This window comes from Felis catus, chromosome B1 (assembly GCF_018350175.1).
Source record: "Felis catus isolate Fca126 chromosome B1, F.catus_Fca126_mat1.0, whole genome shotgun sequence".
Taxonomy (NCBI): domain Eukaryota; kingdom Metazoa; phylum Chordata; class Mammalia; order Carnivora; family Felidae; genus Felis; species Felis catus.
In genome coordinates this window covers 119,412,231-119,433,097 of record NC_058371.1, presented here as the reverse complement: position 1 = coordinate 119,433,097, position 20,867 = coordinate 119,412,231, and the positions used below count along the sequence as shown (strand labels likewise).

Here is a 20,867-nt window from a genome sequence, read left to right as displayed (position 1 = left end):
AACAAAACAAGTAAGAGATCATTGTCATTCTTTCCCAGTCATTGGTTCCTTCCCTACTGCCTCTGCTACTGGTTACCAGTCTGGGACTGGATCAGACTCCTGTGACAGCCATAACCCACGCTGTGTGGGAGTCCAACATTCCACTCAGCATGCCTCCGTTTCTGCTGTTACTGAGCTTATATTTGCAAAGCACCTGGCTTCTTTCTAAAACAGTTCTCGGAGTCCTCACATCGAGACTCCAAAATGATCTCAAAAGCCGGTGAGAATAACAAGAGACAACAGCCCTCATATTCGAGTCAAGGGCCTTATCTAAAACTTTCCTAAAATAGTGTCAACACTGAGAAACCCTTTTCTGTAGAGGAGTTCCTGAGTGCTATGTTTTCAACCTCAGTTAAAAAACTGAATCAAACACTTTAGGAAAGTGCCAACCTCAGGGTTTCAAACAGAGACCTTTGTTCTCATTCCTTGCAACGTAACCAAGGATGTGGTATAACCACTGGCCTTGTTATACAGTATGAGAGGAACCGGTACAGCCTTCCTCATGCGATGCTGCGAACAGCAGAATGCTTTTACAGGGTTAAAGAATCCAATTAGCACTCAATAACATGGAACCACAAGAGAAAGCAGTTAACCAAGATAGAACAACAGGGTTTCAAGTGATATTTTCAGGGACCTGCTGCATTGATGAGCCTGAGAAAGATGAGCACATAGAAGCTAGGAAGGGCTGCTGGTATATGAAAGGAAGGTTGTGGAAAAGATTTCGGGGCACATGCATTCAAGTGGGTGCACTGAGGGGAAGATGCACGCATTCCCCTCAGTACACCCACTTGAATGCATACGCCCCGAAATCTTTTCCACAACCTTCCCATCATATACCACACACCACGCATGTGTAAGGACACATATGGAGGGAACAAGGAGGTGACCTTCCCCACCCAGCAGAACATGAATACTTAGAGTCCCCTCCTAGGACCACAAACATACTCCTCCTGCAAGCAGTGTCTCGGGGCTTGCCACAGATAGAGGGCAGAGACGAGCGATGTGGAGAGACCAAAGAGGAGCCCTCATAAGAATGCAGACAAAGGAAAACCATTGGTCCTCACAGCTCAGGTCTCGTTTTCATTGAACTCGTCACGCTCAGCTAATAATCTGAATCCTGTAACCATTAGTCATCACAGCATACACAATGAAGAAAAGAAAAGAAAAGAACTTCTGGTGTTGGGGAAATTCCCATGAGGGTGTGAGGATTTAAGGGGGAGAGAGAATGTACTTCTGCTATGAAATGCTGAGCTGCGCATGGAAATTTCTAGGCAGTTTTGAAGTATGACCTTTTTCTTGGTACGTGTGCATCATGGCTGCATCAGACTTGAAGCCCTTTTTAGAAGTCTTCTTCCAGTCTCACGTTTCAAGAGTCAGTAGTGACACCTTGACATCATTTGCTCTCTCAAGTAATGAAGTCAGAAGTTAGTTTTTCAGGCCCTCCTGTGCCAATGTTAATCCCTAGTAAAATTTTACGCTTGCTCTTGCTAAGAAAGAGGTCTGAATAAAGTGACACCGAATATTTTTCATTTGGAGAAAATCGAGGCTGTGCCTCAAATCCCAGCTGTCCTGCCACCATGCGATACTTTGAGTGTGCTCTGTATCACAATCTGTCCATACTTTGGAATATTCATTATCTTAGGTGTCCATCTGTGACTCCACAGAGCAGTGCCCATGTGCCCCCTCAGCAGGGTGGCTTAAGGGATTAAGAGATGACTTTGGAGCCAGGTGGACCTGGGCTGGCCTCCCAGCTTCACCACTCACTAGTTATATGACCTGACTTGAGTTCTCTTATACCTACAAGTCCAAGTTTCATCATCTGAAAAATGAGGATAATGTTAACCTACCTCACAGGGCTTCTTGTTGTGATTACATAAGATCACGTATGTCAACTACTTATGATGGTCTGGCAAATAGAAACTCTAAACAACTTTTATTGTTGTTAGTGTCGCATCATTTCAAATTAATTTTAATAGGAAGTTGTTTTAACAATTAAAACATTGTGTCCCTAGGAGTGATGCTTGGCACCTGCCAATATTTTCGACCTCATTAGCATAAGGTCCTAGTGCTTAAATTGTGTGCCTAAATTTTAGTGCCTAAATTGTGTGCCAGGGCTTGAGGCTGACCCAGGGAGAACCAGCCCTGAGGTCACAGGTCAGAGAGGGAGAAAGGCATACGAAAAACTACAGTTGCATAACAAGCAGTGAACTTGAGTGGAGACAGTGTGGTCCACCTAGGAAGTTCAGAGAGGAGGTGAGGTTTGAACTGGAATGTGAAGGATGGAGTAGGCATTGTCTAGGCAGAGAAGAGGAGCAAAACCATTCCAGGCAGATGGAATATTTGCAAGGGAGAAATATAATCACATTGTTCCTTCAGAAATTTGCCTCAAGAATCTTCTCCCAGTAGTTAAAAGCCTGACCCTATCCTCCCCTCCTGGGGTCTGGAAAGATCTTTAAAAAGACACCACACTGTGTTTTAGAGGAGGCTGGCAAGGCTAGGTGAAGTAAATACATTTTTCTGAATAGTTCCAAGTGCTGGGCATTTTCCATACATGATCTATATGTAAAGGGAAGCCAGGAAGAGGCTAGAGGAGAAAATGCACCAAAACCACTGCAGGGAGACAGAGTTGGGATTTGAACGTAGGCCTGTCTGCCTCAAGGCCCAGATCCTTTTATACCTCAAAGGGTCAAACCAAAATGCCCCTAGAGGCCAGGCAAGCATGGTAAATGAGTGTAGCTGCCTGGATAAGCAACAGAACATCCCCACCTCATATTCAAGGCATTTGGGGCCCAAATAAAACTTAAGTATGAGAGCCAGGTTCAGTCTGCAAGTCTGATCGTTTCTTGGAAATCTTTTTTTTTTTCACTAACACTTAAGCTGATTATTGCCACTTTTTTTTTTTCCAGTGTCTTACACTTAGCAATCATCCATCTTCATGCCCAGCTTGTGAGGGATCTACTAGAAGTCACGTCTGGCTTGATTTCTGATGACATTATCAATATGAGAAATGATCTCTACCAGGTAAGCAGAAACACCAACTGAAGAAAACTTCACCGTTGGTGCGTGTTTGCACATGTGCGTGTGCATGTGTATATGTATTATTTCTAATAATGTTAACAGCAGCGAAAATACAGTGCATTGTTGTATAAGTTATATGCTAAAAGCCCATTACTTGGGAATATTATTTATGATTTAGGATCCTTTAACCTATGAATGTAATAGTAATCACTCCACGATAGAAATCCCCCACCCATGCTGGGGGAAGACAAAGTTTACACTTTAGAAATCTGTCAAAGAGTTGATCCATTTTTTTTTTCTTTTCTTAATTTGTTGTGTTTTTTTCATTATACTAAGTATACTCTTTAATCCCCATCCCCTGTTTTCCCCATCCCCCCACCCACTTCCCATCTGGTAATCATTAGTTTGTTCTCTGTAGTTGAGCCTGTTTCTTGGTTTGCTCCTCACTTTTTTTCCCCTTTTGCTTGTTTGTTTTGTTTCTTAAATTCTACATATGAATGAGATCATATGGTATTTGTTTTTCTCTGACTTATTTCGCTTAGCATTATACTCTCTAGCTCCATCCATGTTGCTGCAAATGGCAAGATTTCATTCTTTTTTATGGATGAATAATATTCTTGTGTGTGTGTGTGTGTGTGTGTGTGTGTGTGTGACATCTTCTTTACCCATTTATCTGTTGATGGACACTTGGGCTGTTTGCATAGTTTGGCCATTGTAAACAATGCTGTTACAAATATAGGGGTGCATGTATCCCTTTGAATTAGTGTTTTTGTATTTTGGGAGTAGATACCCAGTAGTGCAATTACTGGGTTTTAGGGTAGTTCTATTTTTAATTTTTTGAGGATTCTCCATACTGTTTTCCACAGTGGGTGCAACAGTTTGCATTCCCACCAACAGTGCAAGAGTGTGCCTTTTTCTCCATATCCTCGCCAACACTTGTTTCTCATGTTTTTGGTTTTAGCCTTTCTGACTGGTGTGAGGTGATATCTCATTGTAGTTTTGATTTGCATCTCCCTGATGAGTGATGTTGAGCACCTGTTTTTCTTCTCTCTTTTTTTAACTGAAATATAACTGACATATAGCATTGTATTAGTTTAAGGTATATAGCGATTTGATATTTGCATAAATCACAAAATGATCACCAAAATAAGTTTATCATCCATCACCACCCATAGTTACAAATTTGTTTTTCTTGCAACAAGAACTTTTAAGATTTACTCTCTTAGCAGCTTTCAAATATGCAGTACAGAGAAACCTAGAGTAATACATCATATCTGTCAAGAAAAATACAACTGAAAAAAATTAAGTTGGAAAGCCAATAATTTATAAGAATTTTGACGTCTGCTAAAACACATTTTTGCAACGTCTAGATTAAGTGTGTATCAAATAAAGGGTGCTGAAATCAGAATACGGAAAGGTAAAAAGGTTGGTTGAGGAGAAAGTGTCTTTCAAAAACAGAAAGACATCTCAAATTGAGGAAAACAGGGAACACCAGAGTTTTGCCCAGATCAGGTTTGAACAGGAATTCAGTGGGCTCAAAAGCAACTCGAGGAACCCTGGTACAGAAGTCTGCAGATACGGCAGAGAGAAGGTAGCTGGGACCCCATGAGGCTGCCTGATAGGCACATGCAGAGATCGAAACTTCTGCTTGGCGGAACCAAAGCCTGGATGCTGGTGTCGGAGCAGGTCTCTCTGGTTAAGGGGCACACTACCACCGGGGCTGTTCCATTTCCTGCCCAGGAGCACAGTCTCCTCTTAGCTTGCCTTTGCCCCAGCCCACCTGGCTTTGGTCCCAGTCTCCTGGTCTGGCCCCTTCTCATCTTTCCCATTTTCTCCCTCCCTTCACTGCACCCAAAGTGACTTCCCAGCCCTTGCTGGCCTGGATGGTGTGCTGGTCCAGGCATATCTGTCACTCTAAAAATGTGGACAACAATCATGTGCAGTTAATTGCACAGTAAAGTACCTGTTCCCGTTCTCAATTGTTAAAGCAGGTGTTGTGGATCATTTTTATTTCTTCAAAGCAAAAGAACTAAAATGTTTACATGGTGGCTGTCACTAGATTTTTATCTGTGCATAGGTGTTTCCTGAGAAGGGAAGTAAGTTTCCCATTTGATGTAAGGCTTTAGGCTCCTTCCCTGGCTGTAATGCTTAATGTCAAAGGAAGAATGAAGTTGGGGATTCTTCACTGACTCAGAATATAAAGCAATGAAAGTGAATTCTAATTTTAGGTAGACATTTAAAGGATGTCTTCAGATTCTCATACCATCTTGGGGGCTGTTGGTGTTTGGAGAGTCATCTGGCCCGTAAAGCTCGATTCTCTTGGGCTTTAGGACGGATTGTTCCTCCCAACCATCACAAGTTTACAAATAAAACTGGGAACGGGACACTGTCACTTCTCGGTGCTCCTCTCAAAGACTGCTTAACGTCACTGCCTGTAGGTCAGATTCAAGGAATTACTTGTTTTTCTGTTTATAAATAGGCTCTGCAAAGGACACCACACAGCAGGATTAGTAGTTGTGATTTATTATGTGCTAACCTCCTTACTGTATCATTTGGTTACGTATATGGAGACTCTCTCCAGTAGGCTACACACACAAAAATCTCAAAACCACCACCCTTGACACTTCCACGCCTTCTGATACAGGGACTCTCAGGAGACCATAAGTCCATTTTTCCCCCAACTTACCACTGCTCTCATTTATGGGCAAGGATTCTGGATCTACTGGTATGCCTTGTATGGCTCAAACATATACCAATCGCAACTTTGCTCTGAGAACTAGAAAAGGCTAAAAGTTGGCTGCATTTATCTTTGTAAAGTTTCTCTGTTAAGTGTTCTTGATGAAAAAATTAGAGCTCTCCAAGTAATTTGGATTATTTGGCAATTGTCTTAGACAACCTCCCAAAATACCATTCACTAATCTTAGTACATTTCTGTGACCATCTGTCATGATCAGATCGCTCTCCCCACCCACTCTCTAGAGATACACTCAAAATAATCCAAGTGTATAGAGTTAGGATTCTTCTGAAAACATTTCTGAAATCTGTTGCCTTTAAACCCTTCCTCTTCTTCTCCCCCTGACCATAGACAACCACTCTAATGTGTTTGATATGGATTGTTTTGTTTGCATACATTCCCATGTAACATTAGTGGGGGGTTTTGTGCATGTGGGGTTTTTTCTTTTATATTTTTAATTTTTATAAATATAATATATGTTCATGGTTCTTTAAATGGTACATAAGGAAATATACTAGAAAATCAAAAGTTGCCCTCCCTGGCAATATACAAGTCTCCCAACTCCATTCCCAAATACAACTATTACATTTGTAAGTACTTTTCCATATATTGGCTACATAAACATATATACTTGAAATATATAGACATTTTAGTATACTCTCACATGCAATCCACACTACATTCTGTAATTCTGGGGTTAAAGATCTACATCCTAAAATCTCATAGAAATTAAGAAATTGAAGAATTGGTGGTACTATAGGAGAGAACTTAAAAAAAAAAAGCTTATCATGGTAACAGAATTTGTATAACATGAAAAAAATCGTATTAAATCTAGAGATAATTGCTGATTTCTGAATGGTATAATATTTTGTAATTTCAGATCTTTTTTACAGTCTCATTCTCTTTCAGACTTTTTTCATCTCCCCCAAATAGCATTTTAGATTAATAAATGCAGACTTTTTTTTTAACATATTTATTTTTTGAGAAGAAGGCTCTTGGCTACAGTATCTAAAGTTTTGAGGACATCATTCTATTTCAAGCTGTAAAAGATGAAAAACATAAAAGAGAATGGTAATTTGGCCGAATAGCCTGTCTTGTTTGTGCTGTATGAGATCATCACTGTAACTGAGACACGGCCACGGGAGCGTCTTTCAGCATCTCCTGTGCTGTGGTCATCCTGCAGCCAGAGTGCTGTGGCTCACCTGCTGTCGCTTTTGTGGCCAGTGATCGCTTACTGAGGGAGAAAAGTTTAGGCACGTTGTCACTAGACAGACTGGATTTCACAGACTTCTGTGAAATAGACTGATTTGTTTAAAAATATACTGCCGTTCTCTGTCGGTGACCTCAGTTCTTTGAAAGATACTTTCCTGATTGTGTTTGTCTTGCTCATTTTGAAAACACTCAGTTTGCAAAACATCTCATTTGCATTCGCCGAGGCACTACTTCGTGGGCAGAGTTAAGTCAGATGGCTGTTTATGCACCTATTAGGTACTGGCACTTCCACTTGCTTGTTCATCTGAGCCCTCTTAGTGAGATAGTTCTATTGTCCTGGTGGAGACATTTAGAATTGTGTGGCGCCTGGGTGGCTCAGTCGGTTAAGCACCTGTCCGACTTCAGCTCAGGTCATGATCTCGAAGTTCGTGGGTTCGAGCCCCATATCGGACTCTGTGCTGTCAGCACAGCCCGCTTCGGATCCTCCGTCCCCCTCTGTCTCCGCCCCTCCCCCGGTCATGCTCTCACTTTCTCAAAATAGATTAATTAATTTGAAAAAAGACATTTAGAACCCTTTGACACCTGTTATTAAAATGGAGGTGCCAGCGTTCTATTGATTTGCCTCATGGAGCCAGTCCATGGAAAAATATTTTTTAACTTAGCAACTCATTTTCCATGTTAATGTAGAATCATGGCACCTTTGTTAATCGGTTTCTATTGAGTAGTTCATTTCAACTTCTTCAGTAAACTTGTAGCCTTGCTTTGATTTGTTAACATACAGAATTATCAGCTGAAGATAGATTCCTACTAGAAATTCAATAAATTTAAACTTATTATTAGAAGAATTCACATGTTAACAATCAGCGGGCTGTAATGAGAAACAAGAAAGCTGTTAAGAATTTTAAATATAAAAATAATCTTAATTATTGCATGGCTCAATAGCAGTCCAGCATACACACTCCATTAGCACAGGATATGGAACATTTGCGGTAGGGAGGCGTTAATCTGGCAATGGGAAATGGCCCCAAGGGATGACTCCACCTATTGTAGTGGCAGCTACCAAGCCCATGGGTTCAGGTGCTTGCCACTGACCAGTGTATCTCCTGCCCCTTCTCCACTTGCCAGACACCCTTGCACTTGGCCGTGATCACCAAGCAGGAGGCTGTGGTGGAGGACTTGCTGAAGGCCGGGGCTGACCTGAGCCTCCTGGACCGCTTGGGTAACTCTGTTTTGCACCTAGCTGCCAAAGAAGGACAAGATAAAATTCTCAGTGTTTTACTCAAGCACAAAAAGGCAGCACTACTTATCGACCACCCTAATGGGGAAGGTAAGAGACAAACACACATTATGATATAACCTTCTCTGTCTGCTCTGTAAACAATTGGTAGCTATTTGATAAGTGTGTGTAATTTGATTTGCACCCCAAAATGCTTTTCTTAGACACCTGGAGTTCGTCATCTCTTGTGAGAATTTCTGTTGCTCACCATAGCTAATTTCTTTAAAGATGATTTGGAATAGTTAGTAGGAGGAAAAAGCAGAGGCCTGAGCATAGAAAGCATCATTTATCCAGAGATTGTTTATTTGCTCTGTTTCTCCTGAGAACATACAAGCAGACTGTGGGTTTACATGCAGAACAACAGACTTACAGCACCTTTTAAGGCCGTGTGGAGTAGAGACACGAGGTGCGCTGAAACTTGACAGCATTCCTTCCATAGGGTCCGGTTTTGCCATCTTGTGAGCAGCCTTCCAGCTCCATGACTGTCCCTGTGCTTGGGCTGCAGGTCTAACCGCCATTCACATAGCCGTGATGAGCAACAGTATGGCGTGCCTGTTGCTGCTGGTGGCCGCCGGGGCCGACGTCAACGCCCAGGAGAGGAAGTCGGGGCGCTCGGCGCTGCACCTGGCTGTGGAGCGTGACAACATCTCCCTTGCTGGCTGTCTGCTCCTGGAGGTAAAGGACACACGTATTTGCCTTGGCATTCAATTCCCAAGAGGGAATTGAGACCATCTTTTCAAGGAATGATGTCAGTAACAGGTTTTCTCCTTACAGTACCTCTGTTTATTATCTACTCAAGGCTCCAGAGTAGCAGCTTCGGGCATTCCTGACACCATCTGCCCAGTATCTCTAATTGGAGATGTTTTCAGTGACAGAGTCTGCCCCAAATAGCAACTGGGCTAGTAATATGACCTATTGGCATGACCTAAGGGTCATGCTGACAGGAGAAGGTGGGGACTAAACCGTGAGAGAACCTTCCACTAACTCTTTCCTGTGTTGGCTGGATTTTAGGGTGATGCCTATGTAGACAGTACCACATATGATGGAACTACACCCCTGCACATAGCAGCCGGGAGAGGGTCCACCAGGCTGGCGGCTCTTCTCAAAGCAGCAGGTAAGGCGGCCTGGCGGTTAGTAATGGAAAACGCTATCAGGAGTGCAAACCCAACCCCAATTCAGCAGCCATGTCATCTTCTTTAAGCCACAGAGCTGCTGCTGAAAGGCATGAGTAAATACAAATCATGCTTTAACTGCCGTCATGATGCTCTTTGGACTAGCAATCCTGGGCTTCATCCTGATGGGCATGTCAATCTTTACTCTCTACTTCATCTGTTTGTTTTGGGTGTTCGTGGTTTAGGTTGACTCCCACGACAGGAGATCTTCTTAAAAGTTGAATTTGATTCCTTAAAGAACTCTGAGCAGTACCAGCCTCAGACATTGTCAGAAGTCTGCAGAAAAAAGTTTACTGGTATATGACATAATTTTAAAATTTCCTTTGGCAACAGAGGTCTCTTAGAAGTTGAAATAATAGGAAAAAACAAATGGGTCGCGTATTGAGTACGACCTCATATGCGAGGCACTAGAAATGGCTAGCCTTTATTGACCTTACTGTGTACCAGGCATGTCACACGCATGGTCTCATTTAATCTGCAATAACCTTTTGAGGTAAGTACCATTATTATTTTTGCCATCTCACAGCCAAGGAGGCAGACTGGAGAGACCTGTGGGTACCAGTCCCAGGGTCCCAGTACGTGGCATACCTGTGAATCACACTTCGTCGTCTGAACCTCCAGACCCTATTCTCTCTACTCTGTTTCTCTCTCCTACTTTGCTCAAGGATTTGCAGGTGTTACTCCGTTCACTTCTCTAGTCCTGTGAAGTATAGAAAATTATCGCTGCTCACCCTTGAATCTCTCTTGCCTTGTATATTTAGACCTCAACAAACGTTTAATGGAATTAGTATCTCAGACCTTCTCTGGCATATCTGATTTACTTTAGAGATTATTAAAACCTTTTTGGGAAGTAAATGTTTCATAAATTTAAGAAAACAGAGCGAAGTAAGTACCTTCTTTCAAAATTGAGTCCAGGAAGATGTACAAACTTTTTATTTGAGAGCCCCACATTTTTCTAGTAAACAAAATCGTATCCAAAGAAACAATAGCCTCTTCTTAGCCTTTGTCAAGTTGAACTTTCTCTTGAACAAGACACTCTGATTGCAGTTATGTGTGCATAGTTTGGGTAGTCACTGATTATAACTAAGAAATGCCTTCAGACAAGAAGCTATAAGCCTTCCAAAAATGCTTTCCCTTGAATTCTCAGTATCCCATGAAAGGAGTAGCAAGTAGCGGTTTCTCCACTATATAAATGAAGGAACTCAGATGCAAATCCTAGTCCTGAGCTCAAAGTCCTGAAGAAGGTCACTTAAGGAGGAGGGATATAGTTCAGCTCCTCCAGCCTTCTCCAGCCCATACATTGTTCCTCTTAGTTCCTCCACTGTTTCCATGGTCACGTGGCATTCCCTGCCTTCAAGACCAGGCCAGGCCTGGGAGGAAGAACTAAGAAACAGCATGAAGATCCTACTCTGACTTTCATTAGGCCCTCTCCTATTATTGAAGTTGGCACAAAACTAACGTTCTCCCAGCAAGATAAAAACAAGTTCTTCCCAGAAGGGTGTTCTGAACTTACTACCGTTTTGTTAGACATCAGACTAAACAGTCCCATAAAAACAGTCTCTAAGCCTTTAAGAAGTAACTCTAGCTCTAATCTCTAAGTGACTTTTGGTGTTTTCTTGCTACACGTTAAGAAGCAGACTGGATTTTTCCAAGAGCAGCCCTAAAATTTTCAATAACTGTACCTCCTAAGAGAAGGTTTTTTTGTGGTGTCTGTTTGTTTAAGGATCGGGACCCTGGCAGTGCTGTACCCAGGAAGAAAACTGAGCATGTTGTCCCTATACAGCAAGTTTCTTTGTTCTATTGAGCAAGTGGGAGAATGGAGTGAAGAGTGTGCAGTGGTGGGCACAAACCTAAACAGAAAATTAGGACCTTAATGCTGAGGGCGCACCCCAGTCCCTGTAAACTGCTGCCATTACCCCTCAGACTAAAGGTGCATCTTTCGGTTGAAAACCGTCCTGGAGACTTAAATGTGAGGGTCAGGGTACTCCACGTCTTTTGTTGTTAAAAATGTCCGTGGCTATATAGGGTATCATCAGACATATTTACAGTCAAAATAAATTAGAATTTAAAAGAAGCTCTCTGAATATTTCTGTAGAAACATGTTTTATGTATTAAAAATTATCCAGGTGGGGGCGCCTGGGTGGCGCAGTTGGTTAAGTGTCCAACTTCAGCTCAGGTCATGATCTCGTGGCTCGTGAGTTTGAGCCCCATGTCAGGCTCTGTGCTGACAGCTCAGAGCCTGGACCCTGCTTTGGATTCTGTCTCTTACTCTCTCTCTCTCTGCCGCCCCCCCCCCAAAATATATTTTAAAAATAAAATGGAAAAATAAAAATTATGCCGGTGTAACTGCCTCTAGGAGCTATTGTGTTTTGCCTTTGGAAACCTGAGCTCTGCAAGCAGTTCAGAGTCAACAAGATCTGGGTTTGCCGAATGCTGTGTAACTTGACTTCACAGGCGCAGATCCCCTCGTGGAGAACTTTGAGCCTCTCTATGACCTGGATGACTCTTGGGAAAAAGATGGAGAGGATGAAGGAGTCGTGCCTGGAACCACACCTCTAGATATGGCCACCAACTGGCAGGTGAGTGTGGCCTCAGGCTATTTGATGGCAGCTCCAGAGGGAGCTAATGATTCAGGAATATAAGAACAGATGGTCTTCCTGGGTCTTTATTCCCCAAAGCACATGCCTTTTATTTTTAAGAAAGTCTGCTTGTCAAGAGACATATTTATCTTGAAAAGCCTATCCATGAAAGATCTAGGTCAGGAGAGTTATGAGTGTAAAAGCATATGCCTAATCAGATCAGGGTTCAGTTGTGAGAGAGGGTTCTGCAGGAGAAAACACACAACTCACGTAAGAGTTTCCCGTTCTGAGCTCACACCAGAATTTTTCCCAGCTGCATTTCTGAAGCTAGGATAGATGTTCCAGTTGTCTTAGAACTATGGTAAGTGACTCCTTTACATAAAAAGAACCCGGGGAGTCTTCTGAGGACTTTAATAAATATAAACATAGTAAATAGACTTCAACTCTTCCTCCAAACTCTAGTGACCTGAAATCTGAAGGTGCAAACAGTTGGTAGGTCTTTACGGCCCAGGAAGAAGAGCCAGAGGGAGGCTGGCCCTCCAACCTGTGTTGATCTCCAACACAGCAAAATCGACTTTCTTAGGGGCAAGCGCTGCTCCACATCCAAAAACTGCTTCTTGGCCTCTTCGCGGCCCGTGGTGTTGAGTTGACTGACCCTGGCAGAGACCACACGGTTCCCCTTTTATGCTGAGCACCTGGCTTTCCCAGAAGCCTCACCACAGAACACAGAAAGATAACCCACTTCAGTGACCCCATGTTGTCCTTACCTAAGTCAGCACGCCCAAAGTGACTGCAGAGAACACAGAAGGGTCTCTGTAGCTATGGAATTTATTTTTCCTTTTAACCTGAGACCTTTGTGTCCCCTCAATTTAAAATGTAGATGGTGCTGGAAAGAGAACATCAGGCCTTGTGACCATTACCATACCTGTTTGAGCAAGTTTACTAAACTCATTCTCATAAGGCTTTTATGAGGGCGGGGGGGGGGGGGGGCAGCAAAGAGACACAGCTTCACAGCTCTGAGTAAGCTCAGCCCTCACCCTGGCTCCCAGGGAGACATCACATCCCAACACATGGCTGATTTGGTGGCCTGGATGGTGTCCGTCCCTCAGAAGGACTGTGGCCCTGGCTCTCTGCAAGGTTGGTTTGGGTCTTCGTACCCACCTCAGAGGCCCCTGTAGAGCACAGCCTCCTGGCCCCAGAGCCCCCAGGACTTTTCTTTCCCCAAAGGGTATTGTCATGACTTCATGGGTCAAGGTGTTGACTCCTTCCCATTCCTCCACCTTTGGGGTACTAGGCCCTCCTAAGGAGGATGCAGTCCTTGATCATAAAGAAACTGATTCCCCTCCTGGCGCCTTTAATGTGTAATGTTTTTCCATGATTTTCTTCCCAACAGGTGTTCGATATATTAAATGGGAAACCATATGAGCCAGAGTTTACATCCGATGATTTACTCGCACAAGGTGAGCGCTTAACCAGTGTCCTCTCCACACTGTCATTTAAAGGGGTGAGGGAGAGCCAGCATTATCCAGGCTGGACTGTGAAAGGCACAGTGGCTTGTTTCAGAATCAGAAGATCCTGGACGTATGCAAGGGGGAATATCCAGCCGTAATCTACCAAACGCGTATAATGCTGCTACTCGGCAGGGCTTCTGCCAACTGCGAGGAGAGGAGCTTCCGTGCTCCCACTGGGCATTAGAGGGCAGCCGTGTGGCCATGGTCAGTCCCTCCAGAGTGACTCTAGTCGCTTAGGACAGCCGTGTTTCTTCTTCATTCCTTCAGGAGACATGAAACAGCTGACTGAAGATGCCAAGTTGCAGCTCTACAAGTTGCTAGAAATCCCTGATCCAGACAAAAACTGGGCTACCCTGGCACAGAAGTTAGGCCTGGGGATACTAAATAATGCCTTCCGGCTGAGTCCCGCTCCTTCTAAAACTCTTATGGACAACTACGAGGTAACACATCACCTCACATTTTTATTGGACCCTCCTCTGTTAACATCGCTGACTTGGGCCTGATTCCCTCCCCCCTCCCTTAACTCGGAGGAGGAAAGTCAGTCACTCATGGCTCATATCCTGGAAGGGTGACCCAGGCCAGGGTGGAAACCCGCTTTTGTAAGAAGACAGCTTTCAGATACCTTCAGGTGTTCCCTATTTTCAAATACCTTGCCATTTCCTGCAAAAATCCTACTTAGAGGGAACTTTGACCCTCCCCCCGCCGAACAAACCTGACAGACTGTGATTCATGTGCGTTATCTTCCTGGCCCCAAGAACATGCCTTCATCCTGTGGCAGGACATGGAGTCAGCTTTCTGTGAGGGGAAGGGTTCTGTGAGGTGAAATTATTTTCTACTGAAGATTTCCTTGTTAGCTCTTGTTTCTCGGTGGTTTTCAGAGCTTCAGCCCAAACAGGGATACGGCGTGACCTTCGCTGCAGGTAGAGTTTCACTGCCTCAGCACTTCTCTCCCTCTCTGTCCCCTGTGCTTACTGGAAGCCACTTCTCTGTGATTTCCTGAGTGGTCTCTGAGCTGAAACAGGAAACTCCACTCGACGACCGTGTGTCTCCTTCTCCGCTCTTCCCTCTGACCCCTCCAGTGCCGCCAGGCTCTCTCGGGGGTTAAGGGGGGTGGTGCGTGTCATGCTGACAGCCTGCCCACTCGCTCCCGGCACCGGGACACACTCTTCCTGTCTTCCTCACAGGTCTCTGGGGGGACAATTAAAGAGCTGGTGGAGGCCCTGAGACAGATGGGCTATACCGAAGCGATCGAAGTGATCCAGGCCGCCTTCTGCACCCCGGGAACTGCAGCCCCCAGCCCAGGGAAGACCCTCTCACTGCCCCTCTCACCTGCCTCCACAAGGTCACCAGTAGGTAAGGAAACAACAGGACAGCTGAGATCATCTCTGCTCCCCAGACTGTGTCTTCAGTGTCTTGGGATATGGCTGTCCTCCCTGCCATCGTTCCCTGAGTACATGGTCCAGTGTGTCTGTCTTCCCCCCTGCAGCTCACAAGTTCTGCCCTCTGCCCCTCTCCTGCTGCTACCGGTCAGGTGGGGGGCTGTCCCCAGGAACAGTCACATTAATCTGTGAGTCACTTCAGTTCCTAATAAATATTAAAAACAACATGATGTGGCTGGTTAAGGCAAATAGTGTTTCTCTCACTTCTTAAAATTAAAAAAGAGAGAGGGCACCTGGGTGGCTCAGTCGGCTAAGTGTCCGACTCTTGATTTCAGCTCGGGTCATCATCTCACAGTTTGTGGGATCGAGCCCCATGTCGGGCTGTGCGCTGGCAGTGCAAAGTCTGCTTAGGATTCTCTCTCTCTCTCTCTCTCTCTCTCTCTCTCTCTCTGCCCCTCCCCTGCTCTCTCTATCTCTCTCAAAAAAAAAACAAAACAAAAAACAACAAAAAAACACAACTTTAAAAGAGAGAGAGAAACAGAGCAAGGCTTATAGAGCCAGGACTGGCCCCAGTTCCCACCACAGCACCCTAGCTCCTCGCCTCCACCCCTGCAATGGCTTCACCTTCTCTCTTCGCCTCCTCCCAACCCACAGCACTGACCCTTACCCACCCCTCCGTCACTCATCTGAAACACATAACATAACAGACTCCCAGCACAGCCCAATAACCCTTTGTTTCCCTGTAAATGGGTCCTTGCCCTCTCTCAGCAACCACTCTGCACTTTCTGTCTGGACCCCCCTCCCCCCTTCCCTCTCCTGACTCATCCAGTGTCCTCGGCTCACACGCCACTGAGAACATAGCAGCAACTAGAATTTGCTCATCTTTGAAAGATGAACAGTTGGCCATGTCAGGCAGAAGCGCTGCCATCCTCCAGGTTTAGACAAAAATCTGAGACTTTGCCCACGGACACTTGCTGCTAGAAACCACCTCACACACAGCCCAGTCCTTGCTCTGAGACAACCACCCTTGTCCACCCGCCCTCATTTTTTGCCCCACATCCTCTAGCGGCTCTTCATCGGTCTCCCTGCTTCCAGGCTGTCCCCCTCCCTTCAGTCCACTCTCAACACAACAGATAGTGAGATTCTTTTTAAAAATTAGTGCTATTGGGGCGCCTGGGTGGCGCAGTCGGTTAAGCGTCCGACTTCAGCCAGGTCACGATCTCGCGGTCCGTGAGTTCGAGCCCCGCGTCGGGCTCTGGGCTGATGGCTCAGAGCCTGGAGCCTGTTTCTGATTCTGTGTCTCCCTCTCTCTCTGCCCCTCCCCCGTTCATGCTCTGTCTCTCTCTGTCCCAAAAATAAATAAACGTTGAAAAAAAAATTAAAAAAAAAATTAGTTCTATTAAAAAAAGGCGAGAGGGGCGCCTGGGTGGCACAGTCAGTTAAGCGTCCGACTTCAGCCAGGTCACGATCTCGCGGTCCGTGAGTTCGAGCCCCGCGTCAGGCTCTGGGCTGATGGCTTGGAGCCTGGAGCCTGTTTCCGATTCTGTGTCTCCCTCTCTCTCTGCCCCTCCCCCGTTCATGCTCTGTCTCTCTCTGTCCCAAAAATAAAATAAAAAACGTTGAAAAAAAAATTAAAAAAAAAAAAAAAAGGCGAGAGGCACCTGGGTGGTTCAGGTGGTTGAGTGTCCAACTCTTGATCTCTACTCGGGTCATCAAGCCCCACATCAGTCTCTGTGCTTAGGATTCACTCCCACTCTCTCTCTCTCTCTTTCTCTCTGTCCCTTCCCCACTCGCTCGCTCCCATTCCCTCTCTCGCATAATAAACAGTTTTTTTAAAAAAAGGAAAAAAATAAAAATTAGTTGCTTTTATGTCACTCCCGTTTTATACCTTCCAGTTCATTCATCCATTCACCAAATCTTTACTGAGTGCATCCTGAGTGCCTAGCCCAGTATAAGGCTTTGAAGATAGAGCAGTAAGTAATAAAGGCAGTGCCCCTGGGAAACCTGGGTGGCTCAGTTAGTTAAGCAGCCGACTTCCGCCCAGGTCATAATCTCACAGCTCATGGGTTCAAGCCCCACATCGGGCTCTGACAGCTCAGAGCCTGGAGCCTGTTTCAGATTCTCTGTCTCCCTCTCTCTGCCCCTCCCCAGCTCGCGCTCTGTCTCTCAAAAATAAATAAACATATTTAAATAAATAAATAAAGGCAGTGTCCCTTTGTCCATTCTCTCTTGTAAATGCTTTCATATGCCCTTCCTCCTGCCCCACCACCTGGGGCCCCCCACCCGCAACTGTTCTGCTCACAGGTCTGAGCCAGTCTTAAGACCTGAACCTTCTCTTTCCCTTCCCTACAAAGATCCTCACCTGGTGGTTCCTTCTTGCCTTTCAGTTTCAGCACAAGTGTCACTTATCAGGGCCCTTCCTAGGAGAGTAAGGACAGATATTATGCACTTTAGAAAGGAATAATGTGACCACCAGGAAAACAATCCACATCTCCTATATCCTGACCTGGTGCTCCTTTTACACAAAGAAACAGGAAAATACTTACATCTTTTTTATTTTATTTTATTTTATTTTATTTTATTTTATTTATTTTACTTTTTGAGAGACAGGGCACAGTGAATGAGGGAGAATGGAGGAGGGAGAGAGGGAGAGAGAATCCCACGAGGGGCAGAGAGAGAGAGAGAGGTCTCACCCTGAGTGGGGCTCATGCTCATCCTAAGCGGGGTTTGATCTCACCTGCTGTGGGACTCAAACTCACAAACGGTGAGATCATGACCTGAGCCAAAGTCAGATGCTTACCGCCTGAGCCACCCAGCACCCAGAAAATACTTATATTTTTGAAATTTTATTTGATTTCTGACTTGTAGTTATTTTTAAAATACCTTGTACTAACTGGCACATAATAGAAACCCAATAAAGAGGGGTGCCTGGTGGTTCAGTCAGTTAAGCGTCCGACTTCGGCTCAGGTCATGATCTCGCAGTTCGCAGGTTTGAGCCCTGCGTTGGGCTCTGTGCTGACAGCTCAGAGCCTGGAGACTGCTTTGGATTCTCTGTCTCCCTCTCTTTCTGCTTCTCCCCCACTCATGCTCTGTCTCTCTGTCTCTCAAAAATAAATAAACATTTTTTTAAAGTTTAAAAGAAACCCAGTAAAGACTGGCTCATTGGATAACTCAACAAGTCAATTAGAACACAATAGCCGTGTCAATGCCATTAAGGTCTTAATATTTTAATATTGGAATTGAATATACAAGAAGGTATCATTTTGATTTGTGTATATTAGACTTGTGTTTCTTTGATCACTTCCTCTCTATGGGGAATAACTCAACACTGTTCAGATCTCTAAAGACACTTCTCAACAAGGAGGATTTGACCTATTGTTCAGTACAGACTCATTTTCATCATAATCACCTTATTTTCTTTGCTACCAGAATGTTTTGGACGCAACAAACAGCGTTCACTAGCACGTGAGGCCCCGGAGAGATGTCTCATCTCTACCTCCTGCTTCTGTCACCCATTTATTTTGCCAGGGTTCAGCAATTTTCCCAGCTATAAAATAGGTAATATGGTGGTTGGAAAAATACACCTGATTTCTAAGAAAAAAAAAGTACACTGTGAGTTAGGAGAACTCAGAAAGGATTCTGATAAACATGATGGTAAAAAAGAGATGTGAAAGCATTTGACTAATTTTGATGTCTTCACAGTTTTTATACTCTCAAGGTTCTCCCTCCTCCCCTCACCGTGCACAGTAGCGACAAGCAGGCAGCGCGGGCGGGGAGGCGCGGTGACTTGGGGAACCCGATAGGCAGAAGCAGCCCACGAGCCTTGTAGATCCAGACCCCGAGGCCGGCCAGAATGGAAGGTGTACGAGAGCTAAGGCTCTGCCTTTGCCCAGCCGCACCCCAGTGAATCTGTGCTTCTTCCCGCAGACGAGGTCCGGGACGACAGCATCTGTGACAGCGGCGTGGAGACCTCCTTCCGCAAACTCAGCTTTACAGAGTCTCTGACCGGCGGCGGCTCCTTGCTGACTCTTAACAAAGTGCCCCGTGAGTACGGGCGGGAAGGACCTATAGAAGGCAAAATCTAGCCTGCTGGCAGCGCCCCGCACCACGTAAAACCAAAGCTCTGAAATTCCACCACACTGTCCAAAAGAAGGAAGGCGAAGGGCATCCAGAGGTGCTCAGAGGAAAACCAGCCTGCCTGAATCACTCGGAATTTAATTCAAGGCCTTTTGAAGGTGGCTTCCTTTCTTGGTTCTCACATGAATGTTAGTCCGGTCCACTTCCAGCTGCTCCAGCGGTCACGGCGAGCCGGGCTGGCGCCTCCTTGTGGGCGAATTAGCTTATTGAGCTTTACCGGCTGCTTTCCATGGTCACTGCTGCTGTCCCCTTGCTGCGCTCCCACTGTCATTAAAAGGTGTCCCAGTGTCCACCTGGTGTTATTTCTGGCCGTCCACAGCACAGGCGTGCACTCAGATTAAGGATTAAGAAAAGGAATATTTTTAAATGAGAGTCACACGGTGTATAATAAAAAAGGCTTACTGCTTTTTCTAATGTGGTTATCTATGTGATTTGAAAAAAAGAACCTGTACATGTCAATATTTAAACATGGTTACAATCAGTGCTGAAAATGGTATTTTCCCCCTTTTCTGCATTTTGCTATTGTAAATATGTTTTTTAGATCAAATACTTTAAAGGAAAAAATGTTGGATTTATAAATGCTATTTTTTATTTTACTTTTATAATAAAAAGAAAAGCAAATTGATGACCTCATCTTGTTTGATCTCCAGAAATACTTTTCTGAGATGATTCCCTGTAATCACGGGATTGTTCCACAGCCCGGTTATCACATTCACATTCCCCTTCAGAGTCAAGTTTTTGACCCAGAAATGAACAAAAATAAATGATCAAAAGAGAAGTGTTTTAAGGTGAGATGAAAGCTCTGTCGAATCCTTGCTTGGCTCGTTTCATTTAGGCTGTATCGCCTCACCTTACTCCACCTCGTGCAAAATCATTCCTCCTCACACCTCGGTGCGTTCCCAGTGCCTCTGTGATGCATAAAGTACTTCAGCCGCCTACCAGAGGGCTCGGGACAGGCAGCCTTCCAGCGTGAATCTCTGCTGAGCTGTTCATCACTCAGAGGCTTGGAAATAAGGGAGAGGAGAAATGAAAAGCATTTGAATGAGGGGCTGTGGTGAACTCTGTGACAGGCAACCAAGAAAGCCTCTTTACCAAAGGACACGTCCACCCGGCCGCTGGGAACACACTTAGCAAAAGGCTTCCACCTGTCAGTTCCTTTGGGGGTTGCTTCAGCCTCAGAGAGCCACCTCACCCAGGTCACACTCGTTTCGCTGATGGCCCCAAGTAACACTGATTGATGCGGTGTACAAATGCTGGTCGGCCCAGGACAGTATTTAAGGGCTGTCTGTGCTCGAGCCCCTTCTCGCTGGCTGGGCTGGTGCTTGGGTCCGCGTCACAACACAGGTCTTCCCCCTGCCCAGTTGCTGCCTCCTCCCCTGCCCAGCCACAGGCGTTGATCTTAGGGCACCCCCAAATAAACCTCCCACTCATGAAGCTCCATCTCAGAGCCGGCTTCCAGAGAGCCCAACCTGCACGGGGCTGGGAGCTAATGGTCTCCGCTTTTGCACAAAACATGAAGTCATGCAATCTTGAAAATGACCCAATCAGATATATACAATTATCCCCAACTTACACAGAAGCAAATTGAGGCCCAAGAATTCAAGTAGGCAGTGGCTAAACTGCTTCTGAATTTAGATCTGTCTCGTTCCAGAGCTCATGGGTTGGAGAATTATCTGAGTGTAGGATACGAAAGTAGATTAAAATAATGGAGTCCAGAAGTAGACCCCAAAATAGGAAGTTAGGATGTGATAAATTTCAAATCAGTAAGGAAAAGATGGTTAATCAGTAAGTGTATGTTCCAACTGGTTAA

At 44.9% G+C, this 20,867-nt stretch overlaps 1 protein-coding gene across 4 annotated transcripts in view; it reads left to right on the top strand.

Moving 5' to 3' along the window:
• Positions 1 to 19,471, top strand: part of NFKB1 (nuclear factor kappa B subunit 1) — a 119,047-nt gene extending 99,576 nt beyond the window's left edge. For all 4 annotated transcript variants that reach the window (XM_023252904.2, XM_023252903.2, XM_023252906.2 and 1 more), the window contains 9 exons: positions 2,946 to 3,060; positions 8,129 to 8,330; positions 8,785 to 8,954; positions 9,291 to 9,393; positions 11,906 to 12,030; positions 13,424 to 13,490; positions 13,809 to 13,981; positions 14,726 to 14,894; positions 18,848 to 19,471. In XM_023252904.2, the coding sequence (XP_023108672.2) occupies positions 2,946 to 3,060; positions 8,129 to 8,330; positions 8,785 to 8,954; positions 9,291 to 9,393; positions 11,906 to 12,030; positions 13,424 to 13,490; positions 13,809 to 13,981; positions 14,726 to 14,894; positions 18,848 to 19,005 (1,282 nt within the window). In that variant the 3' untranslated portion in view covers positions 19,006 to 19,471. The remainder of the gene's footprint in view (positions 1 to 2,945; positions 3,061 to 8,128; positions 8,331 to 8,784; positions 8,955 to 9,290; positions 9,394 to 11,905; positions 12,031 to 13,423; positions 13,491 to 13,808; positions 13,982 to 14,725; positions 14,895 to 18,847) is intronic.
• Positions 19,472 to 20,867: the final 1,396 nt, after the last annotated feature.